The sequence below is a fragment of the Heterodontus francisci genome, chromosome 2, assembly GCF_036365525.1.
Source record: "Heterodontus francisci isolate sHetFra1 chromosome 2, sHetFra1.hap1, whole genome shotgun sequence".
NCBI classification, from domain to species: Eukaryota; Metazoa; Chordata; class Chondrichthyes; order Heterodontiformes; family Heterodontidae; genus Heterodontus; species Heterodontus francisci.
Window position 1 is genome coordinate 11,119,991 of NC_090372.1, and position 17,301 is coordinate 11,137,291.

Here is a 17,301-nt window from a genome sequence, read left to right on the forward strand (position 1 = left end):
GATTTCCAAAAGGCATTTGATAAGGTGCAACATCAAAGGTACTACACAAGATAAGAGCACAGTGGGCGCAGTGGTTAGCACCGCAGCCTCACAGCTCCAGCGACCCGGGTTCAATTCTGGGTACTGCCTGTGTGGAGTTTGCACGTTCTCCCGGTGTCTGCGTGGGTTTCCTCCGGGTGCTCCGGTTTCCTCCCACATGCCAAAGACTTGCAGGTTGATAGGTTAATTGGCCATTATAAGTTGCCCCTAGTATAGGTAGGTGGTAGGGAAATATAGGGACAGGTAGGGATGTGGTAGGAATATGGGATTAGTGTAGGATTAGTATAAATGGGTGGTTGATGGTCGGCACAGACTCGGTGGGCCGAAGGGCCTGTTTCAGTGCTGTATCTCTAAAACTAAAAAACTAAAACTAAGCACGTGTTGTAGGGGATAACAAATAAGCATAGATCAAGAATAAAAGCAAAATACTGCGGATGCTGGAAATCTGAAATAAAAACAAGAAATGCTGGAACTCAGCAGGTCTGGCAGCATCTGTGAAAAGAGAAGCAGAGCTAACGTTTCGGGTCAGTGACCCTTCTTCAGAAGCATAGATCAAGGACTGGTTAGCTAACAGGAAGCAGAGAGTAGGAATAAATGGGTCTTTTCCGGGTTGGCAAGCTGTAACTAGTGGAGTGCCACTAGTGCTGGGGTCTCAACAACTATTTACAATTTATATCAATGACTTGGATGAAGGGACCAAATGTATGGTAGCTAAATTTGCCGATGACACCACAATAGGACGGAAAGTAAGCTGTCAAGAGAAGGTTAAGAGTCTACAAAAGGATATAGATAGGTTAAGTGAGTGGGCAAAATAATTGGTAGATTGAATATAGAGTGGGAAAATGTGAACTTGTCCGCTTTGGTTGGAAGAATAGAAAAGCTCTATACTATTAAAATGGAGAGAAATTGCAGAACTTGATGGTACAGAGGGATCTGAGTGTCCTGGTACATGAATCACAAAGTCAGTATGCAGGTACAGCAAGTGATTAGCAAGGCAAATGGAATGTTGGTGTTTATGGCAAGGTGAATTGAGTATAAAAGTAGTGAAGTTTTACTGCAGTTGTACAGGACTCTGGTGAAACCACATCTGGAGTACTGTGTACAGTTTTGGACTCCTTATTTGCAAAAGGATATAATTATGTTAGAAGCAGTCCAGAGAAGGTTCACTCGACTAATATAGGGGATGAAGGGCTTATCTTATGAAGTACGGTTGAACAGGTTGGGCCTATACCTGTTGAAGTTTAGAAGAATGAGAGGTGATCTTATTGAAACATACGATTATCAGGTCCTAAGAGGACCTGATAAAGTGGATACCAGGAGGATGTTTCCTCTTGTTGGGGAGACTCGAACTAGGGGACACAGTTTAAGAATAAGAGGTCTCGTTTTTAAGATGGAGGCGAGAAGAATTTTTTTTTCTCAAAGGGTCATTAATGGGCGGCACAGTGGCGCAGTGGTTAGCACTGCAGCCTCATAGCTCCAGGTACCCGAGTTCGATTCTGGGTACTGCCTGTGTGGAGTTTGCAAGTTCTCCCTGTGTCTGCGTGGGTTTTCTCCGGGTGCTCCGGTTTCCTCCCACAAGCCAAAAGACTTGCAGGTTGGTAGGTAAATTGGCCATTATAAATTGTCACTAGTATAGGTAGGTGGTAGGGAAATATAGGGAGAGGTGGGGATGTTTGGTAGGAATATGGGATTAGTGTAGGATTAGTATAAATGGGTGGTTGATGGTCGGCACAGACTCGGTGGGCCGAAGGGCCTGTTTCAGTGCTGTATCTCTAATCTAAAAAAAAAAATGTGTGGAATTCTGTTCTCCAGAAAGCAGTGGAGGTTGGGTCATTGAATTTATTCAAGGCTGAGTTAGATAGATTTTTGATAAACAAGGGAGTCAAGGGCGATGAGGGGCAGACAGGAAAGTGGAGTTGACACCACAACTAAATCAGCCATGACCTTATCAAATGGCGGAGCAGGCTCGAAGAGCAGAATGGCCTACTCCTGCACCTAAGTCCTATGTTCCTATTGAACAAGAGTCTGTGACAGGGACCAAAGATTTAGTCTTCGCAATATCTGGTTGGAGAAAATTTATGCTCATCCAGTATTGGAAGCTGGACAAGCAGTGTGACAATTTAGAGTTAGTCGAGAGAGGTGGTGGTGAGGTAGAACTGGGTGGGGAGGATATATTGCTGAAACTGATGATGTGCTTTCAGACAATGTCGCTGAAGGCCAGAATGTAGATGAGAAATAGGAGGGGGGGGGGGGGCATGAACATATCCAGTAATATGATGCTCAGTCTTGTCAAAACTTCACAAAAACAGTAACTTAATTCATTATCTTCAAATGATAACCAGTTGAACATTGACTCCTTAATCAACTTTGGCCCTCTAACCACAATTTATATTCCGACTAGGTGTTACAATTTCAGGTTGCCATTAAAACTACCTTGTCCTTCAACAGTGAAACAGCAATTCCAGTAAGCAGACCACAATTCCAATCAGTAGGAAGGTGTAACTATCTTCATTAAACAATTACCCAAGTGACCAGTAACTATCCCACTTGCAATAATCCATTTACCAAATTACAAAAGGCAGGCTTTACTGTAACCTGACTGTGGTGTTAGCACAGGCAGTTTCGAAGCTGCAGGTTCTGTGCAGCCAGCAGCAAACCCAGACTAAAGAAGGCTGGAAATTTAGCTTAAAGGTCATCATACTATGGTTTCCAACTTGCTTCAAAGAGCAAATATAATCGTAAGGATGACATGATAAATGTCACGCTCACGCAAGGAACAGTGATGAACTAAAGTGAACTGGAGCAATACTGAGATACAGACTACTAGGCTAGATGGGATTGAGGTTCACAAGGAGGAGGTGTTAGCAATTTTGGAAAGTGTGAAAATAGATAAGTCCCCTGGGCCAGATGGGATTTATCCTAGGATTCTCTGGGAAGCCAGGGAGGAGACTGCAGAGCCTTTGTCCTTGATCTTTATGTCGTCATTGTCGACAGGAATAGTGCCGGAAGACTGGAGGATAGCAAATGTTGTCCCCTTGTTCAAGGGGAGTAGAGACAGCCCTGGTAATTATATACCTGTGAGCCTTACTGCGGTTGTGGGTAAAATGTTGGAAAAGGTTATAAGAGATAGGATTTATAATCATCTTGATAAGAATAAGTTCATTAGAGATAGTCAGCACGGTTTTGTGAAGGGTAGGTCGTGCCTCACAAACCTTATTGAGTTTTCTGAGAAGGTGACCAAACAGGTGGATGAGGGTAAAGCCGTGGATGTGGTGTATATGGATTTCAGTAAGGCGTTTGATAAGATTCCCCACGGTAGGCTATTGCAGAAAATACGGAAGTATGGGATTGAAGGTGATTTAGTGCTTTGGATCAGAAATTGGCTAGCTGAAAGAAGACAGAGGGTGGTGGTTGAGGCAAATGTTCATCCTGGAGTTTAGTTACTAGTGGTGTACCGCAAGGATCTGTTTTGGGGCCACTGCTGTTTGTCATTTTTATAAATGACCTGGATGAGGGTGTAGAAGGGTGGGTTAGTAAATTTGCGGATGACACGAAGGTCGGTGGAGTTGTGGATAGTGCTGAAGGATGTTGTAGGTTACAGAGGGACATAGATAGGCTGCAGAGCTGGGCTGAGAGATGGCAAATGGAGTTTAATGCGGAAAAGTGTGAGGTGATTCACTTTGGAAGGAGTAACAGGAATGCAGAGTACTGGGCTAATGGGAAGATTCTTGGTAGTGTAGATGAGCAGAGAGATCTTGGTGTCCAGGTACATAAATCCCTGAAAGTTGCCACCCAGGTTAATAGGGCTGTTAAGAAGGCATATGGTGTGTTAGCTTCTATTAGTAGGGGGATCGAGTTTCGGAGCCACGAGGTCATGCGGCAGCTGTACAAAACTCTGGTGCGGCCGCACCTGGAGTATTGCGTGCAGTTCTGGTCACCACATTATAGGAAGGATGTGGAAGCTTTGGAAAGGGTGCAGAGGAGATTTACTAGGATGTTGCCTGGTATGGAGGGAAGGTCTTAAGAGGAAAGGCTGAGGGACTTGAGGTTGTTTTCGTTAGAGAGGAGGAGGAGGAGAGGTAACTTAATAGAGACATATAAGATAATCAGAGGGTTAGATAGGGTGGATAGTGAGAGTCTTTTTCCTCAGATGGTGATGGCAAACACGAGGGGACATAGCTTTAAGTTGAGGGGTGATAGATATAGGACAGATGTCAGAGGTAGTTTCTTTACTCAGAGAGTAGTAGGGGCGTGGAACGCCCTGCCTGCAACAGTAGTAGACTCGCCAACTTTAAGGGCATTTAAGTGGTCATTGGATAGACATATGGATGAAAATGGAATAGTGTAGGTCAGATGGTTTCACAGGTCGGCGCAACATCGAGGGCCGAAGGGCCTGTACTGCGCTGTAATGTTCTATGTTCTAATTATGAACTGTAAAAATGAACTGATGAACTAAACTCAAAAAATGGACACACTTTTACTGCAGACATGATGCAATATTTCAGTGAACCAAGAAAAGGGAACCAGGCCTGTACCGCAGTTAAAAAATTCCTCCTGGAAAACCAAGAAGGTTTCGAAGTGAACTCTTTTTTTCACAACAATCGGACTTAAATGAATCTTATCCTATTATCTCTATCACTTCTTGTGTGTGTGCACGTGTGAGTGGTGAGGTTGCGAATATTTTTCAATTGTTTGACAAATAATTTATCTTTCTCTTAATCCTATGAGAAAACCTATTGTTTGTCTGTTTATTTGACCACTAAAACACTCAGGGACTAAAACAATATTTTTAAAAACACTGTCTACAGTCAGTTCAGAGGTGAAAAGCAGAAGTCACCCACACCATCTCCCTTCTGTCCATAACAACATAATTCATATCTTTATTTACAATTAAACAGTAATATGAAGCACTAAAAAGCAAACAAAAGCATATTAGACATAAACATTCATATAATGAGAAAGTGTGCAACAACTTGTATTTATATAGTGCCTTTAATGTAGTACTGAAAACACTAGGTACTTTACAAAATTTGACACTGAGTCATGTATGGAGATATTAGGATTTAGGTAACCAAAAATTTGGTCAGAGATAGCTTTTAAGGAGCATCTTCAAGTAAGAGAGAGAGAGGTAGAGCAGTAAAAAGATTTAACAAAGGCATGGATGAGGGGTTCAGTAGCAGATGAGCTGAGGCCAGGGCAGAGTTGGGAGATGTTACGGAGGTGGAAGTAGATGGTCTTGCTGATGGAGCAGATATATGGTCAAAAGCTCACCCGGGGGTCAAACATGATACTAAGGTTGTCAACAGTCTGGTTCAATTGCCGGGGAGAGGGATGGAGTCAGTGGCTAGGAACAGAGTTGGTAACTGGGACCAAAGACAATGTCTTCAGTCTTCCTAATATTTAGTTGCAGGAAATTTCTGCTCATCAAGTACTGAATGCCAGACAGTGTGACAAATCAGACAGTGGAGGAGTCAAGCGAGGTAGTGGTGAGGTAGAGCTTGGTGTTGTCACATGCAGAACCTGACATTGTGTTTTCGGATGACGTTAACAAGGGGCAGCACCTAGATGAGAAATAGCAGGGAGCCAAGGATTGATCCTTGGGGGACACCAAAGGAAGGCAACAGTACATATATAAGGTCAATGTGAAAATGTCTCTCATTCAACATCTCCTGGAACTTGCATAATTGCCTTCATGGGTTGGACAGGAATTTGCCAGTTTTCCCCCGTTACAACCAGGTGAGAAAGGTGTCCAGCAGTCCCTTTCAGCCTTCACCTGGTCTTACTGTAACAGGGTTTAATTTTAAACACACAGTGTTTTGAGCTCCCCCTTGGTGAATCCTTGTTCACCGCTTTCCAATTATAAGGCATAGAAATGAGCACAAACAGGCTTTTTTAGGTTTAAAGAAGAAAAGTGAAATTTATTAAAACTTAACGCCTACGGATACACAACGTGCCCACACTAGCATGCATACGTGATACACACATGCAGATAGGGACAGAAAAGAGCAGAAGAAAAAATAAGTGGAAAGGTTTGAGGCAATATCTGAAGAGTTTGTTACGGTTCTTCGAGCTCACTGTAGAGTCCTTTTGTAGGTTGATCTTGCTTTTCATTGGAGCCCAGTATTCTTCTTAAACCTTGTTCACTGTAGGAGACTTTTCTCTCTTGGGGTTCATGTGTCTTCAGTGGGGTTCAATTCGTGAGAAAGAGATGGGAGCAGACAGGAGGAGAGGAGTCTTTTCAATCCAGAAGCCAAGAGCTTTCTGTCTTCAAACACTGTTTCTCCAACTTAAAACTCTCTGTTCAAAACTCTGCAACAGCCAGTTAGTCATGTGACTAAATTGGTCTGACCACATTCGTTCTGTGTATTGGGAGCAGGGACTGGTTCCTTTGTTCCAACACTGTTTTCTAGTTTGCAAAAATGACTTTCAGGCTAGGCGCCTGGCAATTCCTCTTTTCTTCCCAGCAACAATTTGAAGTTTAATGTCCATGTGGCAAAATGAATGTGCCTCATTCTTGGCAGATGGGGGGCCTGCATGACACCTGTAAATTGGCCTAAGGTTTATTTTAAATGGGTTTATTTTGACCTCTCCCAGAAATTGCATGGCTGGCAGGTGGGGAGACAGATGGGGGGGGGGGGGGGTGATGGTGCACATAATTTGCATATGGAACAGGCTCAATGGGCCAAGAGGCTTTTAACTGTCCTTCATTTTCATATGTTCATACAAGTGCCTCTGTGGACTTGATAAACAAAGATCTGCTCTGTGGTATGGCTAATTGGGTAAGTTTCATTTCATTATCAGGTTATTGATGTCTTCAAGTGTGGAGCAAATAAAACCTTTCAATCTGACCACTGTACTAGATATTAGAAGAACTACTATCCTGCTTTCAAACACTTCCACAGCAAAAGAACCAGCTTCCATGCAAGAAGCATACTGGAGATCAGCAGTGTACTTTAAATACCAAAATGCCAGCAATACAGGGAAGCTGTTTTGATGTCCCACTCCCAGAACCCAAACCACATCAAGTTATAGCACAAATGGGCCTTAAGTATGCAATGGGCATTTGCAAATTATCATAAATAGAAAATAAAGTCACAATTCTAAGAATGCATCTGACATGCTAATGGAATGCCTGGTATCTGCAGCCAATCATTAAACGCTGAAGAGTTTATCACTTACCAGTTGTGAGTCAATTAGTCTTGTGGCAACTTCCTTGTGACTGGTCACTGTGCAGAGATAGCACATCAAGTTCAACTTGGCCCTCGGTGCTCCTGCAGTCTTCTCTCCAGCATCAATCAGTGAGCACAGCTGCTGTATGAAAAGGATCCAGTCCTGTCCCTTTAGGGCTGCCAGTTTCTCAGCTGCAATTTACAAAGGATATCATTAGTTTTACCTTCACAAAGTAATGGCCTGCTTAAGCAGCCCTAATGCATGCTTCAGCTACGAAAACCATCATCCAAAAGCAAATTAGAACTTTGTCACCAAGGAAAAACACAAATAACTGTTAAGTTGACATGACCAAACACCATGTTGTAGAATACTCTGCTTCCAAAAAGCATTCTACCTGGTAGCCTGACACCAGCAAGTTAAAGTGATTGGTTGCGCTGAGAATCGTTTGAACAATTAAGTGCTTGGCAGTTTTACAACTATTCATTTTCCTTCCGAGCAGTTGCTGGTTGTCATTTTGAGAAGCACCCACTAATGGCTTCCAAATGCTCTTCTGAAACATCAGTATCCAAATATGGTGGATGTTCACCTGATTCATAAAAAATTGTCATTGAACAGTAATAGGAGGGCAAATTGATTTTAGTCATTTTACCCCTATGAAGAAATTGTGAACACACTTTTAGATGGTGCCAAAATGGAATAAAAACCAATGCATCTTCTGCGAAGCAAGCGAGGTAGTGGTGAGGTAGAGCTGGGTGTTGTCACATGCAGAACCTGACATTGTGTTTTCGGATGACGTTAACAAGGGGCAGCACCTAGATGAGAAATAGCAGGGAGCCAAGGATTGATCCTTGGGGGACACCAAAGGCAACAGTACATATATAAGGTCAATGTGAAAATGTGGGAAGAGCAAGATGAGTATGTCTAATTTAACTGGAGCAAATTAACATGCAGATTTTAAAAAAAAGTGAACTTCACTCAGTTTGCTTAAGCAACATGTCCTTCCCTAATAAGAAGCATCACGAAAAAATATTTAATTTACTTTTTTGGGCCAAATCCCCACCAAAACACTCATGCAACTCTAGCCAAGGTAGACGATAAGCCTCTTAAAAAAAAAAGTCACACTCTTTTGCCAGTTTTTCCCTTACCTCCTTTCATTTCTGTTCTCTTCCCTTCACTTCTTTTCCACTTGTTGCTCAATTACCCTGCTCCTTCAATTCCTGCTTCCTCTCATTCTTTCACTTGTCACTCACTTCCTTTCTTCTCGTTCACTTCTCACAACGCAGTGAATCGGGAAATACTTTGGACAGTATAGTAGTAAGCAGACAGGCCAGAAAGTACTCAGGCTGAACAGGCAGGCAAGCAAGTAGGTTGACAGCTCTCACTGTAGCAGGTTGGGAGGCAGGGAAGAGGTCGCAGGCTAGTAAGCATTCAAAACAGATCACCAAGCAAGTCAGCCAGGAAGTACTTGGAGATGGGTTTGAAAGCACTCAACATAGGCATGAGTGACAAATCAAAAGGCACTCATTGTGCAGCATTAAATAAAGTACCTGGGCAGGCCGAGTGAGGTGCTGTGATGCCAAGCACACAGAGTGAATGAACCAAGAAGCACTTGGGCTGAATAAAAGAACAGGCAAACTGGCAAAGCTTCAGTCTAGGAAAGCAAGCAAGTGGGGCAGGTTGGACATGAGTCACAGTGAACAACTAAGCAGATGAGTCAGGAACCACTTGTGATGAGCAGGCGAGTGAGCAAGCAGGGTAAGTAAATGAGAGGCCTCACGTCTGGCTTACCTGGAGATGTTCTAGGACTGCCCAGACTTGTTGCCAGCATAACTTGAGCAAAATTATTCCCATTTCACCTTCCCCCACAATAATAGGTTTCTCCTCAGCTATGTTGTGTTCAACTCTCAACTTACAGTTACTAACGGCTCATGTTTAAGTAAAAGAACTGAGCAGAGCTAAGGAAAAAAACAATGGCACAGGTCTCAAATAGGAACAGCTCAGGCAGGGAAGGGAGAGGCAGCGGATGGGGGTGGTCTGAGAGAGACTCTGGGAAAGTCACAACAGGCAAGGAATGACCAAAAGCAGGTCAGAAACTGCTTGCAGGGAAGGCCACACTGTGAAGGACTCTTGATGGGTTGGAGCAGCAGAGGAATGAGTCCAGGCATGTCATACTGGACTAATGCAGACAGCAGGGACTTGAGCAGAGGTAGTGAAAGGAGCTAAAATGACAAGGCAATGGATTGAATTGCCATGAACTGTACTCAACTAGGAGGAACCAAGGCCAATACAAGAAAAAGAGTGTCATCAGAGGCCAACCCAATAATTGAGCCACAGGCTCAAGATACTGGGAAAGGTCTCTCCAAGAAAACATTTTGCCAAGAACTTACAAGACTGCATAGGTAACTCTTAGGAGTAATAACCATTTTATTCAATAGCTTGAGTTTTATGGGGTTCTGATGTTATAAATGTTACCTAAGTTAGTAAACTTTCAGCTATTTGAAAAAAATTGAAGATAGCCACTCAAACTAATTTCAAAAAATTATTTTAGTGATTGAACTGATCATTCCCTGTTGTGTACCAGTTTGGGATTTGGTGCTGCAAAAATAACCTTAAAACAATTTGATTTCTTAGTTTTCTATTTGTTGCTCATTGGTAGTTGCTGCCATAAATGCTTTTAATTTATTCATGTTGTCAGTTGGATATTTGATTGGTGCCCTATATCCTCACTTCAGCTAATCGCTAATTTTTGCTTTAGCGAGGGATGACCTCTAAGGTGAAACACCAAAGTGTGATTCTTCCTGGTGTGATGACTTCAAAATGCAAGATATTACATGGCATGCTTTCAAAAGTTACTGGAAACCATTTCAACCTTTTGATATTACAGAAATCAGCACATTGACACACCAGTGAAAAAGATCTTCTCTCTTCAAGATTGTGTAACATGAATGGCTGCGGGAAGCAGAATTTTTTTTTAATAAGAGGTTAATAATTATTTCAAGTTACCAGATGGAAATGATGGGAGAAGTGGGAAGGGCAAACAATATTTAAGGACAGACATAAGTCACTGAAGGTGGCAAGACAGGTTGAGAGTGTGGTTAATAAAACATACAGTATCCTGGGAGTTATTAATAGGGACATAGAGTTGTAGAGCAAGGAAGTTATGTTAAACTTGTATAAGACACTAGCTTGGCCTCAGCTGGAGTATTGCGTCCAGTCTGGGCGCTGCACTTTAGGAAATATGTGAGGACATTGGAGAGAGTACAGAAAAGATTCACGAGAATGGTTCCAGGGATGAAGAATTTCAGTTATGAAGATAGATTGGAGAAGTTAGGACTGTTTACCTTGGAGTGGAGAAGGCCGAGAGGTGATTTGATAGAGTTATTCAAAATCACGAGCGGTCTGGACAGAGTAGACAGAGAGAAATTGTTCCCACTCGTGAAAGGATTGAGAACGAGAGGACACAGATGTAAAGTATTTGTTAAGAGAAGCAAAAGTGACATGAGGAAAAACTTTTTCACGCAGAGACTGGTTAAGGTCTGGAATGCACTGCCTGAGAATGTGGTGGAGGCAGGTTTAATTGAAGCATTCAAAAGGGAATTAAACGGTTATATGAAAAGGAACAATGTGCAGGGTTACAGGGAGAAAGCGGGGGAATGGATCTGAGTGAATTGCTCTTTCGAAGAGCCGGTGCAGACACGATGGGCCAAATGGTCTCCTTCTGCACTGTAACGATTCTGTGATTATTGTATAATGATTTGGACAGTCGTAAAGCAAATTTCCCAGACTGGAACACTATTTGACCTAAATAACTGGTTAAGTAAGCAAAGGAACAAAAGATACAATGTGCATGTAGTGCAGCTGTTTAATACATTTCCTACAGAGCACTAAGTAAACTCTTGAGTAAGTTAGTGGAATATTCAATTAATTAATAACACTAAGTACTTAATCACTGAAGTTACCAATATCTTCAAATTATGCCAATGGGAGAAGCTGTTTAGCACATGGTTGACAAACTGTTCTGACAATTTCTATGAATTGTCTCTGAATGCAATTAATTGAAGGCAGCACTGAGCCTTGTAAATCCTGTATAAGATTGTTAAGCTCATTGGTTGATTAGGTTTGTAGCTCTGTGGTACGGAGAGAAGCAAAGCAGTTATTAGTATTCCACTGTAGAAGACCATGTGGTGCGGTGCGAGGTTTGTGAATAATTTTAACCCTTTCACTGCCACAGAGCACACTTAGGTCTGAACAAATAATATTTAAGATGCCCTGAAATTACTACTCATCTTTAAAACAATATAACACCAGTTATATGTTAGACAGATCCAAGCCAAATAGTGAACAATGAAGCTAGACACAGATCTTTTCCTTGATAGTGAGTTTATTTACAGATTGCAGCATTACATATCTCTGCCTCCTGTGTAAAACATCCATTTCCCAGTAGGCTCTCTTTATATCCTCTCGAAGTCCTTAATTAAACAATGTCCTTCACCGGTGTATCTTTAACTGTATAATTAACCTACCATTAACATTATAGCACAGCACTTTGTGAATAGCATGGATGTAATCAACATCATTTTAGCCAACTTAAAAAGAATCTCCAATTAGAGGATGACGAGATGATTTAAGTTCAGAAATAACTTCCCAATAATTGTACTTGAGTATCATTCAAAGAGTTTGTGTGAATTGAGAATTATTAAAATAAAAGTATTGTTTAGGACTGTTCAGTTTGATTTCCTGTTCCATTTTTCAGATGTAGGTGAAGAATGAAGTTTACAAGTCACAGGATTGAAACAAATATATCAGAGAGCACATCAGATAAAGGCAGAGACTGTATCAGTGAACATTAATGAACAGTAGTAATCAGCAACATATTTCTCAACACAGTCCACGAAAAAGACTACTAGTATTATAACACCCATTTATAGTTATGCTCCATTATGACGCACAGATTTAAACAATGTTTAGACGAGAACATAAAACATTCTCAAGTTTTGTGGACATTTCTTGTGCCTCATGGGAACATATTGCAAGCCTTCAGCAACTAAGTTACACCATAAATCAAAGACACATTCAGAACTGGCTTTTAAAATATGGACATATTTGCGTTACTGTTGAAGTACAATGTTTAATATTGATTTTCATGAATGATAGAAAATTTCCAGTAGGCATGATTACACCACATTCAACAGTTTGTAATTAAGTACAATTCTCATTTCACTGATTAATTTAAATGAATACATAGAAAAACAAATCCACGTGTTTTATTTATCCTGTTCAACTTTGTGTCAACAAAGATGACACTTCAAAATGCTGGAATATGCACCAAATAAAGTGTCACAACCCTAAAGTTTTTTGAGAGGTACAGCTTCAGATCCTGCCTTCAATGCTCACATTGCCTTTTGGTAATTTCTAAATTCACCATTGCTGCAAAGCATACTTCTTGTTTCTTCCCTACAACACAAGTGATGCAACATTGAAAATACCTACAGCTTAAGTTGTGACAAGCCCACGTTTCACTGCACTTTCAGTGCCACTGTTTGTTTCCACCAGCCATGGACCTACATTCAGGAATGCTTTGGAGTAGTCAGCTTTTTGGAGGCAAGGTGAGTTTTTAAACAAATCTAGCAAGTTTTCCTGGTTGCCAGTATGGCTCAACTAAATACCAGTGTGAAAAGTAGAAATTTGCATTTGAAATATCACTTTGCTTGTTTATTTTGTTCTGAATGGTTGGAGGCAGCTGAATCTCTTATTTATGTGTATCTGCATGCATCTGAGAATGAACATGACAAGAAATAAAGGAATACCTTAAACAACGGAAAGTTAGTCCAGTGAAGGGGGAGAGGATGCCTCTAAATAATAGATCATGAATTTGCACATTGTTTATAAGTAGGAACTTTTAAGTAAAACACTATTGTAGAAATGTGTGAAGAAAAATGGCTTCTTTACTATTTTCTAGAGTTTTTAAGCTTTTAGCTCTCACTCTAACAATAGGAAAATCTAATTTTGATAATTGTAAGTTAGGCCTGCTTTACTGCTTCCCTTTTTTGTTTGCATTAATTGTATTCTAAGGGTTGTATACTACATGCCTAACTGTGCAGGAAGCATGGGAGGAGCTGAGATAGATTATATAGTAACTGGCTTTAGGTTTGCTGAGAAAATGCACATTTTCTAAAAGTCTGCTTATTCAATAATTGTGGTTTGGCTGACAAATTAAAGTCACTTTGGTGGCAAATGAGTTTTGTTTTCTCTTCCATTAGCTATCTCTTGTGCCTAATTGAAATAGGTAGGGACCACAAAGGAAGAAAAAGTAACAAATATAGATAGGCAGGTATCAATTAGAAATGGCCAGATTTGTTGTGCAAAGTCAAAGTGCTTAATTTCCATCAATGACATTAGCTTGATCCAGGGGTTAGCACTCTTAGCTCTCAAACAGAAGGTTATGGGTTCAAGCCTTTCTGTGTTGTTAAAGGTGCAGTCCTTCGGATCCAATTTTAAATCTAAGCTCTTTCAAATTGGTTAGGTGGATGCTAAAAAATCCCATGACACGATTCAAAGTAGACAAGGATGGCTGTCCTGGCCAACACTTTTTCCCCCAACCATTACTATTAAAATCAAATCAACTGTATCCAACTCTACATCTCCCCCACTTCCCTTGATCCCACAACCACTTCCATGCAGCCAGACTCTCTGTCCAACATCAAGTCAAGGGTTGAGTCAAAAGTTCCCAAATGGGAAAGTTAAACCGATAGTTTTAACAAGTCATGAGTTCCATTACTTTGTCATTGATATCGCTTCCCCTCCCCCAGCCATTCAGGTTGAACCGCATAATCCAAAAACTCCTGTTCAACCGAGAACTCAGTTTCAAACCCTACTTCCTATCCATTACCAATACTGCATTTCCCCCTCTGCCCCAACCCCAGTAACTCCTTTATCCATATTTCTGTTATCTCCAAACTTGATTTCTCCAATATTGTCGTCAGCACTGCGGAAAGACTGGACTACAACAGAGAAGATACTGCAGGTGGAAACATTTGGGATACAGTACAAACTCAGGTGTAATCTATGTAGGAAATTTCTATTGACACTTACCTGAATAGACTGGAACACTTAATGTTTTAGCATCAAACTTCATGGGCACTGGTTTCAATATCTGTAATACAAAATGATCAGTGAAATTTGTTTTACACGGGCAACTTACTGTTAACGATTGCCACATTTAACAGCACAGAGAAATAAAGTAATTCTGGGAGAAAGGAAACCAAATAATGTTCAACAGAAATTCAAGTTTCTTAAGTTTGAGACATCACACTGAACTCAGCATATTATGGATTTATATTACACCAAGATAATCTACCCTTCTCACCCATAAGTATCATGCAATCTATTTTTACACACACAAAGCCTCCCCCAACCACCCCACAGAAAATGATTCTATGTAAATGTATTCTTCTCATGATATCTGATATTTTCATCCAGAGGCAATATATGTTGCAGTTCTTTGAGGAGGAAAGATGGGTGATTGGTTCAGAATGTGGTTGATGATACCTTGGATCAACTACCAGCAGAGAATAGTTACAATGCATGGGTGACCGGGATCTTCAATAAACATTTGGCTGTTAAAACGATGTTTTAGATGCACGTAATGTGCTTACATGTGTCCCAAAATATTATGCACCAAGAACAACTTGTATTTTTATAGCACCTTTCATGTGGTAAAATGTCCCAAGGTGCTTCACGTGAGTGTAATCAAATGAAATTTGACTCAGCACCACATAAGGAAATATTAGGACAGATAACCAAAAGCTTGGTCAAAGAGTTAAGTTTTAAGTAGTGTCTTAAAGGAGTAAAGAGGAGAACAGCAGAGAGGTTTAGGCAGGGAATTCCTGAGCTTAGGGTCTCAGGAACGTAGGGCACATCTGCTGATGTTAAAGCAATAAAAACAGGGGATGCTCAAGAGGTCAGAATTAGAGCAGCACAGATATCTAAGGGTTGTAGGGCTGGAGGAGATTACAGAGATAGGGAGAGGTGAGGTCATGGAGGGATTTGAAAACAAGGATGAGAATTATATTTTTAAAAAATCGAGGCGTTGCTTAACCAGGAGCCAATGTAGGTCAGCAAACACAGGGGTGATGGATGTACGGAACTTGGTGCAAGTTAGGACATGGGCAGCAGGGTTTTGGATGTCCTCAAGTTTGTTGGAATTCTCAAGCCTTGAGGTAACAAAGGCATAGAGATGAGGGTTTCAGCAATAGATGAATGGTAGACAGAAGCAGAGTAGGGCAATGTTACCGAGGTGCAAATAGGCGATTCTTTTCATGACGCAGCTCTGTGGTCGGAAGTTCATTTTGGGGTCAAACATGATACCAAGGCTGCAAACAGTCTGGTTCAGCTTCAGTCAGTTGCCTGGGAGAGGGATGCAGTCAGTGACCGGGGACTGAATTTGTAGCCGGGAACAAAGACAATGGCTTTGCTCTTCCCAATACTTATTTACAGGAAATTTCTGTTCCTCTAGTACTGGATGTTGGGCAAGCAGTCTGATAATTTAGTGACAATAGAAGGGTTGAGCGAGGCTGTGGTGAGGTAGAGCTTGGTGTTGCCAATGTACATGCAGAAACTAGCTCTGTGTTTTTGGATGAGATTGCTGAGGACCAGCATGTAAATGAGAAATAGGAGGCAGCCAAGGATAGATCCTTGGGGGACACCAGATGTAATGATGCAGGAGCAGGAAGAGAAGCCATTGCAGGTAATTGTTGGGTTATAAATGGATACATAAGAAGGGAACCAGGCAAGTGCAGTCCCACCCAGCTGAACGAAGGTGGAGAGGTGTTTGAGGAAGATTGTGTGGTCACAGTCACATAGAATGTCATTTAAGATTTTGATAAGAGCTGTTTAGATTCTTTGGCAGGGACAGAAACCTGATTGAAAGGAAACATGGAGTTCCAGGAAAATGGGCATGGATTGAGAAGGCGACAGCACATTCAAGGACTTTGGAGAGGAAAGGGAAGTTGGAGATGGAGCAGTAGGTTCAAGAATGGAGGAATCAAGGGTTGGCTTTTTGAGGAGAGGGATGATGACAGCAGATTGGAAGGTTGGGGGGGACAGGACTTGAGGAAAGAGAACCATTAACAATGTCGGCTAACATGGGGACCAGGAGGTGAAGTTTGCTAGTCAGCAATTTAGTGGAAATAGGGTCGAGGGAGCAGTAGGTGGGTCTCATGGACAAGCTGAGCTTGGAAAGGGCATGAGGGGAAAAACGAGAAAAACTGGAGAAGAATGTGAGTTCAGGGTTAGGGCAGGGGAGATCCTTAGAGGAAGTTTAGCCTAATGGGCTAGGGGAAGGCAGAGGCAGCTGGTCAGATGGTCTCAATTTCAATGACAAAGGAGTCCAAAAGCTCCTTGCAATTGTTATCAGAGGTGAGAAAAGAGGCAGATATAGCTGGAATAATTAGCAGTTTGGGCAGATGAGCAGAACCTAATAGTTCTTTATGTGTTCCAGCCAGATTTGGCAGTGAAAGGTTAAACCAGTTGTCCACCACATCCATTCAAGTCTGCATCTCTTAGACTTAAAGGAGGGGTGATGAGGGCCATACCAGGGGAATGGCCAGACTGACAGAGAGTAATGGTTTGAATGGAAACTAGGGCATCAAAGGTAGAGGCGAGGGTGTGGTTGTGTAGATTGGCAACTGCTGAAATGCTGTGATGAATGTAGAACCAAAGGTTAACAATTGGGATTTTGAAAGTGCAGTTGTAAAGTTAATTGGGAGAGTGTTTTTCCAGGGACAAATATAGATGGAAGAAGGGTTGGGAGGGGATGTGGGTGGACAGCAGCACAAGGAAGTGATCAGAGATGGCTTATATGTGGTTCATGATGGGAGTAGCGAGGCCATGTAAGATGGCGAGGTCAAGGTGGTGACCATGAATATGGGGTGGGAGATTTATATGGAAGGAGACATTAAGGGAGGATAGGAGAGTAGTGAAGTCAGAGGAAAGGGCATGATGAATTTAGATGGAGTTGAATTGAGATGCTGCACAATATTACCATGGACAGAGGCTTCAAGGTGAATTTGAACAAGGAGCAGTGTAAAGACA

General features: G+C 41.6%; 1 protein-coding gene across 9 annotated transcripts in view; it reads right to left on the reverse strand.

The window, feature by feature from the left end:
* ulk4 (unc-51 like kinase 4) overlaps positions 1-17,301 on the reverse strand; it is a 448,354-nt gene that overhangs the window by 387,065 nt on the left and 43,988 nt on the right. For all 9 annotated transcript variants that reach the window (XM_068054427.1, XM_068054423.1, XM_068054428.1 and 6 more), the window contains 2 exons: positions 14,302-14,362; positions 7,219-7,400 (listed from right to left, as the gene is read on the reverse strand). In XM_068054427.1, coding sequence (XP_067910528.1) covers positions 7,219-7,400; positions 14,302-14,362 — 243 coding nt within the window. The remainder of the gene's footprint in view (positions 1-7,218; positions 7,401-14,301; positions 14,363-17,301) is intronic.